At 37.8% G+C, this 22,306-nt stretch overlaps 1 protein-coding gene across 1 annotated transcript in view; it reads right to left on the bottom strand.

Moving 5' to 3' along the window:
* Positions 1-22,306, bottom strand: part of AQR (aquarius intron-binding spliceosomal factor) — a 90,758-nt gene that overhangs the window by 57,658 nt on the left and 10,794 nt on the right. The window contains exons 4-12 of the mRNA XM_006778172.2: positions 19,156-19,191; positions 16,235-16,355; positions 13,754-13,894; positions 11,996-12,064; positions 10,616-10,716; positions 8,108-8,184; positions 3,283-3,347; positions 2,078-2,194; positions 457-570 (exon numbers count right to left, since the gene is read on the bottom strand). Of these exons, the coding sequence (XP_006778235.1) occupies positions 457-570; positions 2,078-2,194; positions 3,283-3,347; positions 8,108-8,184; positions 10,616-10,716; positions 11,996-12,064; positions 13,754-13,894; positions 16,235-16,355; positions 19,156-19,191 (841 nt within the window). The remainder of the gene's footprint in view (positions 1-456; positions 571-2,077; positions 2,195-3,282; positions 3,348-8,107; positions 8,185-10,615; positions 10,717-11,995; positions 12,065-13,753; positions 13,895-16,234; positions 16,356-19,155; positions 19,192-22,306) is intronic.

Raw genomic sequence — 22,306 nt, 5'->3', positions numbered from 1 at the left:
AGGGCACATACCCGGGGTGTGGGTTCAGTTCCTGGTAGGGGCAACTGTGGGAGGCAACCAATGAATCAATCTCAATCTCTCAATCTCTCTCTCTCTCTCCGCCCCCTCACTCTATCAGTAAAAACATGTCCTTGTGTAAGGCTTAAAAATAAAAAATAAAAAAAATTTAAAGTTAAAAAAAATGTACAAAATGTTCATACTATTTTGTCATATGTTGAAATATCTCTTTTCATAAAATACAACTGATATTTAAATGCACTAAATTGGCCCAGTAACTTTATTTCTGAGTAGCAGGATGAGGCCTCTGAAAGCAAGACATTTTTTTTCATGAACTCAAAGTTCAAAATGAGAACAGTATTAAATTAATACCTATTCTATTTGTACTATGAAAATCACAAATTACTCATGGCCTGACGTTATGGAGCAGAAGCAAAGGCTACCGTGCATTTCAATTACCTGTAGAGAAGTGATTCTATCATAGTGAATGGTAGTCATCTCGTTCTCTGTCAGAGCATTTCCAGTCTGGTCATTAATCTCGAAACCAGTATAGAACTTAAGCATGTCCAAAAGCTGAAAGGATATATTTAAATTAACAAACTGTGTGAACATAAGAGCAAGAAAGCATCAACAGACACTGTTTATTAAACTAATAAGTCCATTTACCTTCTCAGAGGTGCTGAAAATTTTTATAATGTAAAGAGTACAACAAACATTTCAGAACATACCCAAGTGTTTTATTTATGTGAGAATAGGTACGTATGTGAATAAATTAAGTCTATTTCATATACATGGTCTACTTATACAGAGAAGAACTTAGGCTCTAATCCCAATAATAAGAGACACTGATGATCTAATCCAGTGGTCGGCAAACTCATTAGTCAACGGAGCCAAATATCAACAGTACAACGATTGAAATTTCTTTTGAGAGCCAAATTTTTTAAACTTAAACTATAAAGGTAGGTACATTGTTATTAACTTAATCAGGATACTTCTAAGGCTTAGGAAGAGCCACACTCAAGGGGCCAAAGAGCCGCATGTGGCTCGCGAGCCGCAGTTTGCCGACCATGGATCTAATCAAAGCCAATCATTTCAATGGGGGGAAATCAATCTACATGACTGCAAATTTATAGAACTATACCACTAGAGGAAACTCCTGAGGTCTTCTACTTTGGCCACTGAGAATTTTCTGAATGAGGGTTTTGGAATTCATGATAGGAGAACCTCATCCATGAGGGAAAACAGCAAGGTGGGGAAGGCTAACTGATCTACTCCTTTCTTTAGTCTCCATGGCCATCAGGCTGTGCTTTGGCTCAATTCATGCTGCTAAGCGAGGCCTGCTTCCCCTGCAGCAGCAGCAGCAGCACAGTTCATTAGGCTGCCTTTGCCCCAAATCTTTATTATTCTTAATTCTAATCTATGGCATAGCAGATAGGATTTTAATATATGAACCAAATCACTGGGATTTAATAAGAGAATGAGAAAGAAAAAGGAAAGCTCACAGACATAATATAAAAGAAGTCTTATAATATGTAAACACATAAAAATTGTATCTCTAACTATGACCTCATCAAAAGACAAGTGTTAGAAGTTTGTTAGAAGACTTTTCTTCTGGATGACATTATATGAAATGCAAAATGCTAACACTTTCATCTTCTTATCCAAGTTAACAGAGCGTATAAACATCCACGCTCAACGGCCTGGCAGCATCATAGCTTGGAAGGAGGGCCGTAGTGTTAGGGCATAGTTTACTTGAAATTAGTGCTCATCATCTGGTATATTCCACAGTGGTTATGTGGGACCACATCACACACAATTTAGTAAAATAACAATAAAATCACATGTGATTAGCACAATGTTATAATATCTCAGTACTAGAGGCCACCTATACAGGAATGCATTCATTTTGTATATTAGGACTTGATTTTACTTAAAAAATGACAATAAGAAATCTTCATTATTCAATTCAATATAAAGCAAAATTACTTTGAGTGATGCTCTGGGACTCCCAGTTTCATGGCAGAAAAAGGTCATTTCAGAAATAAGAGCAGTAAGTACGTTCAGATACATCAATGCTCACCTGGGAAAAAAGATGGCCATCCTCTTCCCTGTGAACAAGGTTGGAAAGGTAGCAGTGAACCAAAAGGTGGGAGTCGTCCAGGATGGTATTAAACCAGCGCCTTGTGGGGAGTAGGGCCTAGAAAAAATAAACACCACGGCAGTAAGTCTGCAGGTTTTCTGTAGCTGAAGGTGAAACTATTGATATTTAAAACTTGAAAGTGTTAATCACATCCAAAGTCCCCTCCAGTCGCCCAAAGACACCATGCACAAAGCAAGGTCCATGTTGTAAATAAACTCGTGTTAATATTTCTCAAAAATACAGATTTTTGAGTTTGTTTGTTTTTTTTCATATAAAATCCTATATGAAATCCCAACATGTACTGTGTATAGGTTTAAAAATGAAGCTGCTTTGAGAAAACAGGGAGTGAGGAACCCTGAGTGGAGACTTCTTTTATGGTTCGCACCCCCCACACCCCTTCTGACAGTCAGCAAGGCAATGCTGCGGAACTGCCAGTGTGAAAACCACTAATCTAATCAAACACCCCCATTTTATGGTGAAGTTATTGAGGTCCCCAGAGGTTATAAACTAGTTACAAGCAGAGCTAGAAAGTGAATGAAGATCTCATGAAAGACTGTTAGTTTAATACTCTGACCCTCATGCCAAGAAACCACCCCACCTTTCCAGATAAGGACCAGACAGAAAGGATTTTCTTTCAATCTGCTTCACTAAAAATGGACAGGAAATAAGTTCAATCTGAAGTACACCAACTCTGTATCTGAGTTTTTCATCAAAATCTTACCTAATAGTATGAAATTTTCTTTTCTAAGAATCTTAATGAGAAAAATTGACAATAGCAGCTGTATCGTTCTTCATCAACATTAGGCAAATTTTTAAAAGTGAGATTATTAAAGAGATGGCCACAAACCCATGATTTCAGCCACTATTGAGAACTCTGTGAAGAGGTATTAAAATGTGACAGAAAATAAACTGCCATTGCTGATCATATTTAACAACTATACTAAATAATGTTTTTTCTAAAAAAGCAGCCATCTGAAAACTTCAAGGGTCAACTGCTTTGATTTTCTTCTCTGCGACACTCTGAAATAGGCACATTAAACTAAGGCCAGTTTGAAGTGATAAAAATATTTCATATATAGTGTCATATGCATAATCTTAGTCTCCTTAATGATTACACGATAGAAAAGTCACTGCACACTTCTTACCTCTAGATCAATCATAAGTTCAATGAATCTTTCACAGTAATGAACTTTGTCCATAGTGACAGGTTCTAGATATAATGAAGAAAGCATGTTAGAATTTTCTTACTTAGGTTATTCTGTGTTACTATCCTAAAATTGGCAGTGATTTAAACAAGGCCACTTGTCTCTTATTCATCAGGATTGGACTATGATCAGAGTAAGGACCTCACATAGATTTCAAAAGAAGGCAGGCCCTACCCTTATGTTTAGCTCTACAAGTATAAGAAAACGAAAAACCTAGCTTGGATCAGAAACACATTATAAAAATAAGATTTGTAAAAATATTTTAAAGTGTTAATTTTTAAAAATTTGTGAATGATTAGATTTTGAAAAAACCTGAAATATAAAAACTAGAAAGGCAGTTTTATATAAGTTCTCACCCCTTTCCTTGTTGTCTTCACATGCTAATTTTCTAGAACTTTCATGTGCATAAACACATGCATATATGTGCACATGTATGCATACAAATATACTATAGAATACATAGAAAATGGGTGGGAAAGATACACACCAAACCAATTAACGGGATAATTTTTATGACTTTTTCCCACTGTACATGTATTTCTTTTGACATTAACATGTCAATGACACAGAGCAATAAAATGTTTTTAAATCACTCTTATTTTATACCATCCATGAGCATAATGCACTACTGTAAAAAACACATTTTTGTTGTAAATAATTAGTCTTGTGACATGCATATTTTCAGAGTACAAGGTTTTTCCGAATGCCAGAAAATGGTCTACCATTTTACTAGCTAAAAGCATCCTGGCAAGATTGTTTCAATTAAAAAGGAGATAATTTCAGGGTCTCTACTGCTGCTCAGTCTAAGGACTCCCAGCAGTAACTAACACAGCACTAGACCTGTAGAAGGTACCCTACAAATGCTTATACTAATCCATTTATTAAATTTAATAGAGGCCCGGTGCACAAAATTTGTGCAATCGGGGGTGGGGTGGGGGCGCACATCCCTCGGCCCGGCCTGTGCCCTCTCGCAGTCTGGGAGCCCTCAGGGGATGTCTGACTGACGGCTTGCTCCCCGCAGGGAGTGGGCCTAAGCCAGGCAGTCAGATATCCTTAGTGCTGCTGCAAAGGCGGGGAGGCTCCTGCCACTGCCGCTGCGCTCGCCAGAGGTGAGCCCGGCTTCTGGCTGAGCAGCACTCCCCCTGTGGAAGCACAATGACCATCAGGGGGAAGCTCCTGCATTGGGCATCTGCCCTGTTGGTCAGTGCACGTCATAGCAACTGGTCGTTTCGCCATTTGGTCAATTTGCATATTAACCTTTTATTATTAAACTAGAGGCCCGATGCACGAAATTTGTGCAAGGGGCTTGGCCCTCGCAGCCCGGGCTTCATCCAGAAGGTCCTTCGGCTGTCGGGTCTAATTAGCATATTACACTTTTATTATTATAGACTAGAGTCCTGGTGTGTGAATTTGTTGCACTAGTGGGGTATCTCAGCCTTGCCTGCAGGATTGGGCCAAAACCAGCTCTCCAGACATCTGCCAAGGGGTCCCAGCTTGCAAGAGGGTGCAGGCCAGGCCGAGGAACCCCACCAGTGCACAATCAGGGCCGGGGAAAGATGCGGGAGGTTGGCCAGCCAGGGAGGACTGCGGGAGGGCTACAGAGCGTGTCTGCCTGTCTTGCTCAGTCCCGATCGGCTGAACCCCAGCAGCAAGCTCACCTAGTGGTTGGAATGTCTTCCCCTTGGAGGTCAGTGCACATCATAATGACTGGTTGTCTGCCCCCTGGCGGCCAGTGTACGTCATAGCAAGCGGTTGAGCGGCCTTAGCATATCATTAGCATATTACACTTGAACGGCTGACCAGATGACCGGACACTTAGCATATTAGGCTTTTATTATATAGGAGGATTTATGTGTAGTATACAGGAAAATAGAAGGCATTATATGACAAAAGAAATGTGAATACTTTTGTGACTAAGATATGGAAATGTTAACTGGAACTTTTCCATGTCCATAATCCAGACCCTAAAATTACATAGCCATAGAATTTTATAACTGGACAAGACCTTACAGAGCATCTACGTCAGCTCTCCATTTTCTAGGTGAGAAACAGAGGACAAGAGAAAGTGACTTGATAAAATGTAGAACAAAGTAATGGCTGCTTAGAAGTGGAATCCAGGTTTTCTGTAACATAGTCTAGGTCATACAGCTGTGCAAACTAAAGAATTTAAAGGAGAAACTTTTAAATTAAATCCACTCAAACCAGTTCTCTGCTGCTATCTTTTGTTCTTGTTACTGACAAAGGAAAATATTTTTGCCTAATATTGAAAATGTGAGCAAACTCTGTACTCTGTATTTTTATTTATTCCTTGAGAAAATTACCGGCAATGGCTTATTTAAAGTTTGAATGGGATGATGCCTGGCACTCTGCTTCTGAGCCCTGGCGGATAAAGCTGCATACTTTTAAATTAGTTGGCCCTATCGGGCATGTTGTTTAGAGCGGACACCTTGTTCTTCCAATTTCAGGCATCAAGATATCCCGTCACTCGCTTCTTACATGCATTATGGTTTTTTCTTTCCTCCTGACAGCAGTCCTGGCATCTTAGCTCATCTTACACAGAGTTCCTTTGCAACAACTGATAAGGACATGTTGTTTTTAATGACCCTGTAAAATGAAACTACAATTCTTATTCTTTTTAAAAGTAGTTTCTGTTTCCTAACTATATAATCCATCTTTAAACCATCTCTGATCCAACTCACACTGTTTTCAACATCTTGTTTGTTCCTTTGCAACAAGTTAGTAAATTGTGACTGAAGCTCAAGATCAATCTAAGAAACTTTGTTTTCTGGCAGTACTAGTATATAATAACAATGTCAACAGTGAGTGGTTTAACGGTTGTTAAACTTACTGCAGGCCCTGTGTTGTTGGTACCTGATCATTAAACCTTTATAAATGGATAGGTAAACATTCCATAGCTAGAATGGATAAACATTCACAAACATTTTTATGAGCTAATTATTACAGATATTAGTAATTCTAAGCACTCATTATCTACTAATTGCTGCAAGGAAACCAAATCTAAGTCACCTTGTAAGTGTAAGCAGCTTAACTGAAAGATTTGAATTTACTAATATTAGGTGACTCAAATTATAAGCATGACAATTTCTTCTTTATACTGATACTGATAGTAATATCAACTGATCTACAGCATTAGTACTATTCCTCGCTGAATTATAGGTATGATTTTCAGTTGTAAAGTGTTATTTGGAGGGTCAGAATTTGTAAGTAATTCTGTTGTATTTTCAGTTTAAACAAAGCTACAATCTCTGATGCAAAAATAGCACTATGATACATCTATAGAGCTGTTCTTATATTACATTCCAGTTAGGAAATAGAATATTATTAGCCAATGACATATCATGCATAGCATATATCCACCTTTATTAAGTAAAGAATATTCTATTTGCATTCACTAAATGTTTATAAAGATCTTATAACCCAGCAAAATGTAACTGGCCTGCTTGGCATGAAAGCATATCTCTCTCTCTCTCTCTCTCTCACACACACACACATATACACATACACACATCTATATACAGTATAATCATGATATATTGTAAACATTTTTAAAAATCCTTATCCAAGGATATGCTTATAGATTTTTTTGAGAGGGAGGGGGAGAGAGAGACAGAAACATCCATCAGCTGCTTCTTGTATGCACCCTGGCTGGGGATCAAACCTGCAACCTAGGCATGTGCTGTGACCAAGAATTGAACCTGCAACCTTTTGGCGTATGGGATGACGCTCCAATCAGCTGAGCCACCCAGTCAGGACAATGATCATTATATATTTTAAAGTGTATACTCTACATAGTATATACTTACATGTTTTATCAATAAGTGGGGGCCACAATGGAGGGAAATCCTTCCTATTTTGTCTTGTACCTCATACCTCAAAGAAAATTCTCTTTCTCCCCAAACAGTATTTGATGTCACTTGAAAACACTGTTCAGCACACCATACTGTAAATACTATGTGGATAGGGTCTGTGACTATCTTGTTTACCACTTTGTCCTAGCTCCTTGTTCAGGATCAGGGTCTTCTAAGCAAGCTAAAAAAAATTTGCTAAATAAGTGAACATTTCGCCCTAACTGGCTTGGCTCAGTGGATAGAGCATCGGCCTGCAGACTCAAGGGTCCCAGGTTCGATTCCGGTCAAGGGCATGTACCTTGGTTGCAGGCACATCCCCAGTAGAAGATGTGCAGGAGGCAGCTGATCGATGTTTCTCTCTCATCGATGTTTCTGACTCTCTATCCCTCTAATATTTAAAATAAATAAATAAATAAATAAATAAGTGAACATTTCAATAACCATGCTGATGCCTTTAATATGCCTTTGATTTTTTCATAGCAATCACAATGCTGACTGGTAATATACTTGAAAAGGGGAGGACATACACTTCATCATTTTCATTTAAAATCATTCTACCCTACCCGGTTTGGCTTAATAGAGTGTTGGCCTGCAGTCTGAAGGGTCCTGGGTTCAATTCCAGTCAAGGGCATGTACCTCAGTTGCAAGCTTGATCCCCAGTCCTCATGGCGTCAGAGCTCATGGGGAGGCAACCAACTGATGCTCGCTCGCTCTCTCTCTCTTCCTATCCCTTCCACTCTCATTAGAAAAGTCAATGGAAAAATATCCTCGGGTGAGGATTAACAAAAGAATAAAATAAAATCACTCTAAGAGCAGTTTTTAGAGTAAAGATTAGTAAATCCTATATGGACATCTAAATAACTTCACAAATAAGCCGAGTAAAAGAAGACAGTTACCGGAAAGTGGGACTGACTTCAGCACGGAGATAAACTTCTGGATGAGCTGTGAAAGAAATCTTCTTTCTTGATAGGCTCTAAAATCACATTCAGAATGACCAATCATTTTGAAAAGCAATTATTTCAAAAGTAAAAGATATTGAACAAGTCTTTCTTACACTGTTCAAATGTTCCATCTCTCTCTGAAATTAGGACGATAAACTGAACACAAAGCTTCCTCTCTGTATGTAAAGACAGTACTACATGAAGAGCCTCATCCCTGGCCTAATAAGCCACTAAAAAAGCACCTTTGTCTTCTTCAGGTAAAAGCTTTCACTTGTGACTCAAAGGTCAGGACAAGAAAGGAGTTTCCAAAATTTAATTTATAGTCTGTCCTTAACATAAAAAATCTATTTAAGGTATGTAGTTAAAACAAGATGAGCAATTTTATACTTTAATATGCTTAAAAGTATTAAATATAGTAGAGTATTACAATATCTTAAAATTAAATGTAAGTTTAAAAAACAATTTCTACTCCTTACTAATTTAAATAGCTAGTAGAATTAGAGGGTTCCACACTCAAATGGCTTGAAAGAATTCAGAGGAACAGGGCAGAAAGGTAAGTTTGGGAGGAAAACGCAATTAGTGTTGTTTGCTTAAGCCAAATTGGAGTTCATGGTAATGCATTCAAACAGAAGTATACAGCAAAGAGTTATACAAAGATCGGAAAATGTGGAAGTCAGGGCCAGAGAGATTTAAGGGTGAATCATATTGAGGTAAAAAAAAGAGGGGGTTTTAAAAAAAAGTATTCAAATGATGCAAAGACATCATGTAATTAGTCCAAAAGGAATGAAAAAAAGCAATTAAAGGTGGAGAAAGAAAAAGGATTACTGCTAGGACAGTCATGTAGTAAACAAGGCAAGAGCACAATTAGACCAGTTAGCCTCAAAGAGATAAAGAAATAAACTCTTCAGAGTATGCGGATCCTTTCTCTGGGTCCTACTAATAGAACTCTCATCGATGAATACTTGCTACCAGACTTTTATCCAATGGATAATTACTATTAAAATAACCCATAACCCTCACCTGCTTCTTTAATCCTTATACTTGATTTGTTTTTCTCCTTAGCATGTATCACCATCTAATATACTATATATAGTAATTCATCTGTTTATGGCTGTCTTCCTCAACTAGACTGTAAGCTCCACAAGGGCAGGAATTACTTTCCATTATGTTCTCTGCTATATCTCCTATGCCAGTGATGGTGAACCTATGACACGCATGTCAGAGGTGACACGCGAACTCATTTTTTTGGTTGATTTTTCTTTGTTAAATGGCATTTAAATATATAAAATAAATATCAAAAATATAAGTCTTTGTTTTACTATGGTTGCAAATATCAAAAAATTTCTCTATGTGACATGGCACCGAAGTTAGGGTTTTTCAAAATGCTGACACGCCGAGCTCAAAAGGTTCGCCATCACTGTCCTATGCCAATGCTAAGAGTGAGGGAGTAAGAAAAAGAAAGAAAACTTGGACTGACAGCCCGAAGACTGGAGAAAACTGCAAACCATCCATGACAGACAGACTATGGACAAGAGGCAGGGAGAAGACCACCGGTGTACAGTAAGCCCTCAATTTTGCAGACCTCAATTTAACGGACTTTGGATTTAACAGACAACATTTCCAGTCAGTATGTCATATGTGAAATTTAACACCCTGTTAATTTGAAATTGCTTTTAACCAAGATTTGCTTATAATTAAATTAACAGGTTATTTTTTTTGTTATTGATTCAGTTCTTTTTAACAAATTTTAATGAATAGGCCATATATTGGAAAAAACACTGTAGTAATTTTGCCAACATAAATAAATATTATATATTTACAACTATAGTCTACATATTTAAATCCAAGAGTCACCACTTGTAAACAATGTTCAGCAAATGAGTAGCATGTGATCACACTGCATTGTGCTTGGTGATTGGTTCCGTTGTTAAGTGCATGACTTTCTGCAGCAGCTGTAATGCGTGCCAGCACGTGTTCCCACTTGCACAAAGCCACGCCCCAGCCGTGTGCATTTGTTTCTCGCAGCAACGGATGAGTGCACACATTTACCAGAACTATTCAGTATAAATTTAAAATTGCAGTAATACATATAGAAAAATTTTCTGTGAAATTAAACTTTCCATACATACTGAATTTTAATTATACAAATGTGTCTAAACAAGTGAAAACAGGTAAACTAATTTGTCAATTTTTTCACATATGCATTCGGAAAACCTAATTTATTATATAATGGACTTTCAGCTTTAACAGACACCCCTCTGCCCAAACTAGTCCGTTATATCAAGGTTTTACCGTGCTTATCCCTCAGGTAGAGAGAAGGGAAAGAAGGAAAATGTGATAAAAACACTTCTTAATCATTTATCTGGTTCACTAATATGTAAGGAAATAGCAAACCAGTCAACATCATCTAAGACCCACAACCCAGCATAATAAACCAACAAGAATGAAGCTCTGGAAACATACTGTTCTCTTGCTTCTGGATCCATCTTTTCATCGTTCTTTTTAATCAAGTTCCAGAATTTTCTTAGCTTAGGTGTCTTTTTTAATTCTAATTCCAAGCGTGCCTGAAAGAATTACGATATTAAATCATGATAACCTCAAAATTTTCAAGAATAAAGATTAGATCAACTATTAGTTTTCTAATGTATGAATATAACAGAGAGCAATGGGATAAAACCTGAAAACTAAGAAATGAGTAAGTATATTTTTAAAAACTGTTCATTTCTAACACTTAATAGAAAAAACTAAGACAAAAGAAAATGCCTTTTCTAGTCAAGATTTTAAGCTCAATAATCATTTAAATTCCCTTATTTCTAAAATTAATTTCAGTTCGAAAAATAGGAGCATTAACATTTACGAGCAAGATGATTAAAAACGTTTGAAAAATGAGTCTGCAGCAATAAACATAAAACAGATATTATAAGTAAACAGATACTACAAGTAAAAAGGTAATGTCCACATCACCATATGTTTTCTTATGGCACTTAGCAGTTTTTCACTTACTATTAATTATTTATGTGTCTGTTTTCATCCCCATTAACTGGTACCTAGAATGAGCTTGCATATCCGAGTGTCTGCAAAAACACCCATGCAGGAAATGGAATCCTGAATAAAGTATTACACTGAAATTTGAGTTTTAACTTTATTCCCTAAGGTCTGTTAATTTGACTTTGATATCAGTATATATTTCTAATAAGGATCTGATTTCTTAAAAAAGAAGTCATTGTTATTAAAATTGATCTAGACCTTCTCCTATAGCTGTATGTACATATTCCAATTAAGGAAAATAAAAATTCAATTCTGTATTGAGTCTCATCCAAAGACACACATTAAGATAACCATAGCCTGGCTGGTGTGGCTCAGTAGTTGAGCCAGGAGGTCACGGTTTGATTCCTGGTAAGGGCACATGCCCAGGTTTTGGGTTCGATCCCATGTGGGACGTGCAGTAGGTAGCCAATTGATGTCTCTCACAACATTCATGTTTCTATCTCTCTCTCCCTCTCCCTTACTCTCTGAAGTTGATAAAAATACTAAAAAAAGAAAAAGAATAACTGTATTTTGCTAAATTAAGGCCCTTCTATATGAGCTCAATAGATATTATCTTATATCACCTTATAATACTAAAATTAGGTAAAATATATATTGGTTTATACATAAGAACTTTAAAACTGAAAAACTAAATCTATGATAAAATGAATGTATGGTAAATTAGATACATTTCTTTTAAAGCAGGAAAAGGGATTTTTAGCTACCATTCTATACTCATATTAAAGCTACATAGTCTAAAACCACATGCTGCACTTATAACATATATACAAGTAAATTTCGAATTTAGATACTTACAGGCTGTAAGCCCATCCACATTGGGAGGGAGATAAGCTGCTGTACTTGACTTCGTATCAAGTCTACTTCCTGTTTAAAACATAAATTAAACAAGTTTATAAACGCATGAGCATTTTAACCTAAGTCTTTCACATACGCAACATACCGTCTTTTTAAATTCTTGCGGGGGAAAATGTGACCAATATTTTTAAATTAATGACACTGTAATATTAAGAAGTTCAATACTTTGTTTTAAAAGATACAGTTAATCCTCATTATTTGCACAATCTGTATTTGTGAATTCATCTACTTGCAAAAATGTATTTGTAACCCCAAATGCAACATCCTGACACTTTCAGTCATTCACAAACAACACAGAGCAGTGAAGATGTGAGTTATCCAACATGCATGTTTCTAGCTCTGCCTTCTCGTTTTAGCTCTTCTATAAACAAGTGTCCTCTTCCTGGTCTATTTAGTGCTACGTCTTCACATTTTTGTGCCTTTTTAGTGTGGTTTTGCTATTTAAAATGGCCCTCAACCACATGGTTGAAGTGTTGTCTATTGTTCCTAGGCTCAAGAAGGCTGTGATGTGCCTTACAGAGAAAGTGAGTTATATCAGATTTGTTCAGATGTAAGTCATGAGCCATTTGCAATGAATTCAACGTTAATGAGTCAACAATATATATTACATGAGGTGTGTTTAAACAGAAACATATAAAACAAGGTTATGTAGTGACTGGTTGATGAAAATGTGACCAGAGAGGCTTGCTGAACCTGACCTATATTTCCCCTGAGGAGCAATGGCTCAGGTTTAGCTAATTCGGTGTTCACAGAAACTTTAAAGAACATAACTACCTCAGATCATGAGAACTGACCATACATTGAAAAAATATAGAACATTTCAATAAGCTGGCTTTAAGTTAATTAAACCTCGCACCAAACTAATACTAATTAAATCTCGTTTCTGTTCAGTTTTTGATAAGGAATCACATCTATTTATATTTGCTTTGTTCGGTTTAATAAATGTTAAAGATGTGAAAATGACATTAAAAGGGGGCATTATAAATCTATTTTTTATGCCTTTACAAGATCCATGTGAGATAGTACATGGTAACAGGTAATAACCATCCCTCTACCAACATGCAGTCTCCAGGACAGGAAACAACCCCATGCATTCTCCTGTAGGGGTCTAAGTGCACATCAATTCAGAAGCACTTATCTTTAAATAAATAGGCATAACATTCAGATAACCACAGGAGGGAAGCACAAATAAAATATTTATTATTGTAAATATTTAATTTTTTACAAGATAATCTTATGAAGGGTTAGAAATGCATCATATACAACCCAAGAGACTTTCAAAGATCATCCACAAGTGCCCCTACTCAGTCAACTCAAAACAAGCCTCCTGCTGACCTGCCAGCCTGCGGTGAAGTATGACTGAGAGTAACGAAGGTGCTTCTGTCTGTAGCTATAGCACAGATCTCATCACTCAAAAGTCCTATTAACCAGACTCTCTGCTGATCTACCTTGGAGAGTTTCAGTTCTCATTATCATTTTTCTTAGAGTCTAATAGAAAAAAGAGAGAGCAAGTCCAAATCTATGAAAAAGCAAACATCTTATAAAATGGTTTAGAAGTGGCTGAAATAATTAAGCTGTTAGCTTTATTCTCATTGCCCACTGCTGTGAATGACGAGTTGCTACAGAAGTAAGATCATCTACAGTCAACTTAAAAGAACAAAAAAACCTGAAAGTTCCCCGAAAGTAAAGTCAAATTACCAAACTATTGAAGCAGTGATCAAGAAAAAGCAATAAGACTGTCTGTTCATGGAGTGAAAATTCACCATCAGTTTCAGCCAATGCTGCTTTCAAGATGCACTTGAAAAAGAATGGGAAGTGGTCTGGCTTCTTCTTGAAAGTCTGAGAAGAGAAAAATAAAAATTCATTTTGAAATAGCTTGCTCACTTCTTTTTCTTCCTTAAACAAGCACTGGTAGACTTTTTAGGAGTCTACTTAAAAAAACAAATAATTACCAAAAGATTATTTGCTTACTTATAATTAACTAGAGGCCCAGTGCGTGGATTCGTGCCCTCTCACAATCTGGGCCTGCTTGGAGGATGTCAGACTGCCAGTTTTGAGAGATGTAGTAGTGCACGAAGCTGCAGGTGGCCAGAGAGGAGCCCAAGCCCGACAGGGTGCTGCGCCACTCCGGCTCATCCCAGTCCCCTGCGCCTGCTGCCGCTGAACCCGCGTCTGGCACCCATTGGTCAGCTGAGCAGCGCTCCCACTGTGGGAGCACACTGATCACCAGGGGGCAACTCCTGCGTTGAGCGTTTGCCCCCTGGTGGCCAGTGCACATCATAGCGACCAGTCAAACGGTCGATCATGCTTAGGGTTTTATATATATAGGTGGTAGGTAGGCAAGTCAAATAGTATAGGTTTCTGGACTATTGAGAGTTGCAGAAATCTTTGGCTAATACAGTAATGGCTTTAATTTCTTTATCTTTTCTTCTGTGGATTATGCCTGTAACTACTTAGGCTTTATTGTTTCAGTAAGGATCCGAAGTGGTTTAAATATTCTGAATTAAAGAAAAGAAACTGCATCATCAGCAAAAATTATAGTGCTCCCACTTTAATTAATCTCAAGGACATCCTCTCCTTTTTTATATTCCCTCTTTACTCTTAACATGTAAATAATGTTTTTTTAAAAAGTATGAATAATGTAAAAATATTCAGTTCTCTCTCTGATCTACCTCTCTATTCAGTTTCTGCCACATCTCTCTCCTTTCATAGACAAGTGCTCCAAATGTACGGTCCACACTAGTTGTTTTCATTCACTTCTCTAAAACAACTTCACCCACAGCAGCCCCCTGAAACTGTTACACTGTCAAATCCAAAGGACTCTTACCCACCCTCAACTCATGTTCAATGTGCTGCAGGCTCCTCTTCCCTTTTTCCGGCAGTGGTTACCTAAAGTTCTAACCTCATACTTCTTCTACCCACCTCCCCGCCCCCCCAATACCACACTACCAAATGCTAATGATTCCAAATACACATCTTCTGTCCAGATTTCTCACTTTAGTTCTAATCTTACATTCCTCTGTAGTGATATCTTACATTCCAAAGGCAATTTAAACTTGATAAATCCAAAACTCAATTCAACAATTTTGTGCCCTCCAAAGTATTCCTCAATCCTCTTTTACCAATTTGGCAAATGGCATTATCTTTTCTATTCAGTTGACCAAGCCTGGAGCGTTATTGAAAATATTACCCTCCTCTAATGCTACAGTGATTATTAAGTCCAATCTATTCTACTTTCTAAATCTCTGTGTAACCACTTAATCTGCATTGCCATTTCTCTCTTTCAAACCACCAAAGTGGTCTTTATAATTTGCAAACTGATCTGGTCATTCTCTCACTCAAAAGATTTCCCCTCTTCTTTCCTAAGGTAGTCTGAAGCAACTTCAAGAAATCCGTAAGATCTCTCAATAAGACACAAGGCCCATATTTTACTTTGGGCTCTAATCTGCCATACATGGTAGTCACTTCATGAATATTTGACAAAAGAAACCATGCTTTTAATTTAAAGAGTCTAACACCTTTTCACTTTGGAGATGAACCCTCAAAAGAGATGTCAAGTATCCATTCCTTTTTTTTTCATTTAAAAAAGAATGACTGAAAGGGAAGAAACTCATTTTAGGGTGGCCAAAGGAAACCTAGATTTTGAACCTCTACTGACCAAGCCTCTATTATATTAAGCACAAAGAGAAAATGTCAGTTTATCAGAAGATTCAAAACAATAAAACGGATCCCAAATCAGAGACAAAGAGAAAACTGAAATGACAATATAAACATCTGTCTTGACTTTGGAAACACTATTTTATACACGTGAAACTACAGTTGTGAAATAAGGCACTGCAAAATATTAGCTCATTGAGCATTATCTATCTGCACTAATTAATATAAACTTCACTTTATCTGATGTAAAAGTCTTTATAATCCATGTCATTCTTTAAACACAAAGCAGAAAAATAATTCCACATTCATAATTTTTTTATTAATAGTAAATTAGTTTGAAGGAAGTATTGAAACCAAATGAAATCTAGTATTATTTTTTAATATATCTATTCTTTCTCTCAACATTTAGTTTATTACTGAGTAAAATTCTGTTCTGAAAATATTATTTAGTACTGGTAAAAAGTTCTGCTACTTTGCAATGGCTTTAAGTGAACACAGTATGAAGTAACTTAAATCTGTTACCTCCCAGGCAGGGACATTTTCTCTGAACTTCTCATTCACCATACAACAGATGGACATTAAATAGGCCTTGCTGGACACTTCCGGAGAATAATTCATCCAAAGGTAATTTTCAAGGTACTGGCTGTGAAGAGTGAAAAGGCATAGGTTATTTCTTTAGTTACTGACATTTGTATTATGTCATTTACCTAAAAAGCATATTATTTACAACTTTCTGAGACTATTCTGAATTTCTATTTGTAATTTGAGAAACATTCACAAATTTACTTGTAATCTGGGTCACTGCTACTTACTACAAACTTATGTATAGCAAATGCAGCTTTGGAGAGGGTCTTATACTTCAAATAGGAAGACATCAAAGATTACTGACATGTAATTATCACCACGAGAACATAAGGTCTGCCTTTACCTAAGTCTCTTTGTAGAGTAATAAATAAAAATATCTGACAAATGTCAGTTTTAAAACAAAATGAATGATGGGCAGTTTCAGAGAGAAATGTAATTGAGAATTAACATTGACTCCTATCAGAACCAAGTGACTTCCTAAGAAAGATACTTAACAATCAAGAATCTTTGTAATATTTAATTTACGAGGTATCCAATATAAGTCAGTTTTCAAGATAACTGGCATTTTCCCCTCAAGATGCCAAAATTCTTATTTTAAGACCGTGGTGAAGTATTCTTAATCAAATTACATGTTTCTGATTTCCAAATCATAACTTAGTCATTTCTTATTCAGGGTAGTTATAAGCATCAATTACTGTACTGGGCTGTACTCTAAAGCAGCGGTCGCCAACCTTTCGGACCTCACGGACCACCGGTTGGCAACTGCTGCTCTAAAGCACTAATTTTTAAAAAGCAGGGTTTGTTGTTCCTACTTTAAATTATTCCACATGCATAACATTTTAATCACTTACACCTGCATGTGCACACACAGACAAGTAAGTGTTTTAGATTCTGCTATGCACTATAATTTTTCTATTACTTCTATGCTTCAAAGATCTGCTCATATTAGTATTTCCATGAATCTATCTTTAGCAATCCTTCTTGCTTAATTTGTGAGAACCTAGGAAGCTGGATAAGGAATATTTTACTCAAAATAATGGTCAAGGCTTTAAGTTAGAAACTAAAGTGCTCTTTCATAAATAAAATGCATGAAGAATCATTTCATTCCTTTCTTACAAATTTAAATTCTTTATTTCTGAATTATGTCCATTAGAATTTCTGTTAGCAATAGTCTGTTAATGTGTCTGAAATTTCTTTTTTTCATGACAGTTTATCTGTTTATAGAAGTCTTTCTAGATTGATAGGTTTTTTTTCCTGTTTACTAATCTTACTGCATTATCTTCTCTATCATTACAATTGAGAATTTTATATTCAATCTATTTTTCTTCTTCTTCTTTGAGTAATCTTTTTATTGAGAAGATTTTAGTATCTTCACTCTTTGCTGCTCTGCAGTTACTCTGTTCACAATTTGCAATGTCACATCGAAATTATATAAAAGTCCCTGAAAAGTAACCAGTTTTTCAGTTATTAAAAATCGTTCACTGTCATTGGTGCCTGTGATTTGTTCTGCTGCTTTCTCCTTCGGTTCCTGCAATGCTTTGGTATCTGATATTTGTCAGGACCACAGAATTCTGGTTTTATCCTAATTGTATACCAGCATCCTCTTGATTTTTTTCCTGTCTTCTTGAAAGATGATATGATGAAAAGGGCATTATTAACCTAAGGGCCAGATGGGTACAATTCCTAGCCTCAGTATTTTCCTCTATAAAATAAGGAAGATCTTATTAGGTTTATTTAGTAACCTCAGTATGCTTTCTAGTCTTAACATTAAGTCTAAAATATTATAAAATTGTGGAGGGAATGTCAGATACCTCTCTTTATTATTTTTTTAATAGAAGTATTTCATTTTATATGAATAACCATGCTGTAGTTACAGGGTATCTCTCCAAAGGCAGGTCCAATTAAGTACTGAATACTTAAATGAGATCAAGTATTCAATAACAACACATTTCTTAGGCTACAGTAGGTAGTCAACTTACTAGTTAATTCATAACTATAAGCTTTAATTTCTCTCTGTAAAACTGGTAAGAACACCTGCTTCCTGCCATTTGTTTGTGAGGGTTAAATCAGTTTGTGTAAGTAGTAACAGCTGTTAAAAGAGAGACTCTGACCTCCGATGCAGACTAAACCTCAAGGTAGCGCAGAGAAACAGAAAAATGAGTTCTGGCATCCCAACTCTGCCAATTACCTGACTGCATTACCTTCAACAAATGACTCCATCTCTCTGATCTCAGGTTCTTCCTCCACTAAATGAGAAGTATAATACTGAATCTGCAGGGTCGCTATGAGAGCTCTGTATGTAAAATATTTAACATTGTGCCGATCTAGTACAAGACAAGTATTCAATAAATGGTAAATATTACTATCATAAACAACAACTCTGGCTTTTATTCCAGCCTACAGGCCATACCTGGTTGAAATATAACCTAATTTACCTTCATGATCTAAAAATTGTACATTCTCTTTAGTCTGAAATATTTATAAGTGGCTAGGTCAGAACAAGGCTGCCTTTGGTAACAGCAACTTAGCTTGGAAGGGGAAAAAATGGCTATAGAATGAACTCCAATTTACTTAGGCTGATGACTAGTTGAACCGAGTAGGAGTTCAGAAATTGCTCAGCACACACTTTCTTAATTATTGACAAACAATTCAAAATACTAGTTATAATGACAACGTAGCATCATCTTTCAAAACAAAGGATTTCATATACATATTCCAAAATAAGCAATCACAATACAAATCTTCAAAAATTTAAGAATTATTTTCTTAACCACTCACAGAAATGTATAAACAATTTATCTAAATGTTAAATCATACTGTCATATTTAACTTCATCAGAGTAAAGACTTTTAACTCACCTAAATTCCAAGAGCATTATCTTTCTGATGGCAAACCTAAAATTATAAAAATAAGAAAAATATTTAAATAGAAAATATAAACATTTCTGATTTATCAGTGTAGATGTATTTTGGAATCTTGTTCTAATTGACTCACATATCACAATAATCATAATTAGATATGCATTGATAAAAGTTAATTTTGCTTTTAGATTTTTTGGTTTGTGTTTTGTTTCAGAGTAGTTTATTTTTAAAAACTGCCAAAGAACAGTAACAAGTTCCCATGTAAGAAATACAATCAACACCATGACATACTAGGATATAACAGAGATTCACAGCCAAATAATTCTAATCAAAACACAAATGTTTGTTAATATTCATAATATTGGATTGAAACTGCCAAATGCTTGCATGTTTCAATTTCTTAAAAATGACCAACACTCGTTCATTTAATATTTAAATAGAAACAAGAGACACATGTATATATCACCATGTCTGGGAATCAGACTTTTCACATGCTTTTTAGTCTTAACATTAAGCCTAAAATATTACAAAACTGTGGAGGGAATATCAGATATCTCTATTATTTTTTTAATACAAGTATTTCATTTTATAAACCATGCTGTAATTCAGGGTATTTCTCCAAAGCAGGTCAAAAGGTCCACTAATTTAGTTTTATCATTTTGTATATTAGAAACAAGTAACCAGACCAGGACTCTGCCACTGGAAAATAGCCTCTGGCTTTAAAAATTAAATGAATTTTATATATATATATATATAACCCTAACATGCAAATAGGCCGAACAATGGAACAACCAAACAACCGGTCACTATGACATGCACTGACCACCAGGGGGTGCACAGAACATGGTGGGCATCGGCCATGATGGGATGGTGGAGCAGGTGAGCCGGGGTGCCAGACCAAGGCAGAGCCCACGGCGGGATGGTGGACCAGGTGAGCGGGGGCCAGTTGCTGTCATCGGGTCAAGCCTGTGGTGGTTACTGAAAATTCTTTGCTCCCGCACACAGCGGTCCCATCCGGCACTCACACCTGCTGCCAGCATTGGCCCCGCTTGCACCCGCTGCAGGCACCAGCACTGCCGTGAGCAGCAGACCACCAGGGGGTGTGCACAGAACATGGCGGGTGACAGCAGCAGGTAGCAGAGCTCAGAACATGGTGGTCAGGCCACGGCGGGGTGGGGGACCAGGTGGGGGGGGCCAAGCCTGTGGTGGTTACTGAAAATTCTTTGCTCCCGCACACAGCGGTCCCATCCGGCACTCACACCTGCTGCCAGCATTGGCCCCGCTTGCACCCGCTGCAGGCACCAGCACTGCCGTGAGCAGCAGCTACCAGCCTTGATTGCCCCTCAGAGCTTCTCCACCTCCCCCTGCCCCTCAGGGGCAATTGCGGCTGGCAGCTGCTGCTTGTACCCGCTGCTGGCAACAGCCCCACACGCATCCACAGCTGGCGCCAGAGCCACCACTCGCACCTGCTGCTGGCAGAGAGGGTACGGCTGTGGTGGGAGGGGCCCGGCGGGGGTGTGGAGGATGTGCTAAGACCCGCCTTGTGCCCACCGTAGCCTCGTGGCCCACAGTCCTTTCATGGTGCATGAATTCATACACGGGGCCCCTAGTGAATATATAATATCCTAAGAGACCATTACCCTGTCAAAAATCTTATTCCACCAATTTCTGATCTCTTAAATAGTTTCTCTAAGTAAGCAATGTCATAGAACTTTAGTGAGAGAGAAATGAGGGTTTTTACTGTGTAAAAGCACCAAGATAGAACACTGCCAACGTACAGGCTGCCAGAGCCAGTCAGTCCACTGAGAGATACAGCCACTTATGTGACACCCTCTCCAGCTGCAGACATTTCCCTTTAATTGCAGATTGGACAACAGAACTCACAAAGTGCCACTTTGCACATAACTGCAGCCTCCTGTGGGATTGGACCTAAACTGGCAGTCAGACATCCACCCAAGGGGTCCCAGATTGGAGCGGGTGCAGGGCGAGCTGAGGGTCACCCCCCCCCACACACACACACACACACCCCCGCCCCTGTGCACGAATTTCATGCACTGGACCTCTAGTAAGATATATTTTATATCTTACAAAATGGGTCTAGGACTAGACATCATGTCAGAAGAAGCCATTTAAAGATAAGAATGAAAAGCTAAAAGTAACAATAATAAATATAAGTAATTTAAAGGATTTGGGGATGGTTGTTTTTTTGTTAGCAATATTTACTGAAAGCATGTTTCCTGCCCGACTCGGTTCTAAGAGTTTAACATGAATTTCATTAAATCTTCCTAAAGTTGAGTAATTTATGTACAATAAATTGGGTCTATTAACTCTATTGTTAACTGGCTCATTAAATTTGATAAGGAAAAGAGGTGCGTGCAAAGGGAACTTCTGTTGCTGCTGTAATTGTCCCTGCTTCCTTTCTTGGGCTATGGTTGTGTGAAAACATGAGGTCTGGAGCTGCGGAGCCCCCGGCAACCACCCAGGGAAAGCCAACAAATATATTGTTAAAAGGCCGATAAGGGCCCTGACATGCCAGACTTCTGGTCTACCTACTTCCAGATATATTATTAAGTAGATGATTGTTAAGTAAAAAACAATAATTGTGTGCAAAAGAAGCCAGGTACAAAAGATTACATACTGTGTGATTCTATTTACTTTTAGTTCAAAAGCAAGCAAAACTGACCTATAGTGTTCATTTTGCATATTTACGTATTAAAATGGTAAAGGAAAGGGGCATGCAAGGGCTTCTGGGATGCTGACAATTTTTCTTTCGTTTTTACCTTGGTGGTGGTTATAAATTACTAGAGGCCGGTGCACAAAACTTTGTGCACTCGGGGGAAGGGGGGGTCCCTCAGACTGGCCTGTGCCCTCTTGCAGTCTGGGACCCCTCGGGAGATAACAACCTGCTGGCTTAGGCCTGCTCCCGGGTGGCAGAGGGCAGGCCCAATCCCTAGGTGCAGCCCCTGGTCGGGCTCAGAGCAGGGCCGATTGGGGAGTTGGGGCGCCGCCCCGTCATGCACAGAGCAGGGGGATTGGGAGGTTGTGATCCCACCCTCAGTCACAATCAGGGCAGGGCCGATTGGGGGGTTGGGGCACCGTCCCTTGTCACACTCAAGGCAGGGTCGATGGGGAGGTTGCGGCGCCACCC

The sequence above is a fragment of the Myotis davidii genome, unplaced genomic scaffold (assembly GCF_000327345.1).
Source record: "Myotis davidii unplaced genomic scaffold, ASM32734v1 scaffold46, whole genome shotgun sequence".
Lineage (NCBI taxonomy): Eukaryota > Metazoa > Chordata > Mammalia > Chiroptera > Vespertilionidae > Myotis > Myotis davidii.
This window is presented reverse-complemented; position numbering and strand designations above follow the sequence as displayed.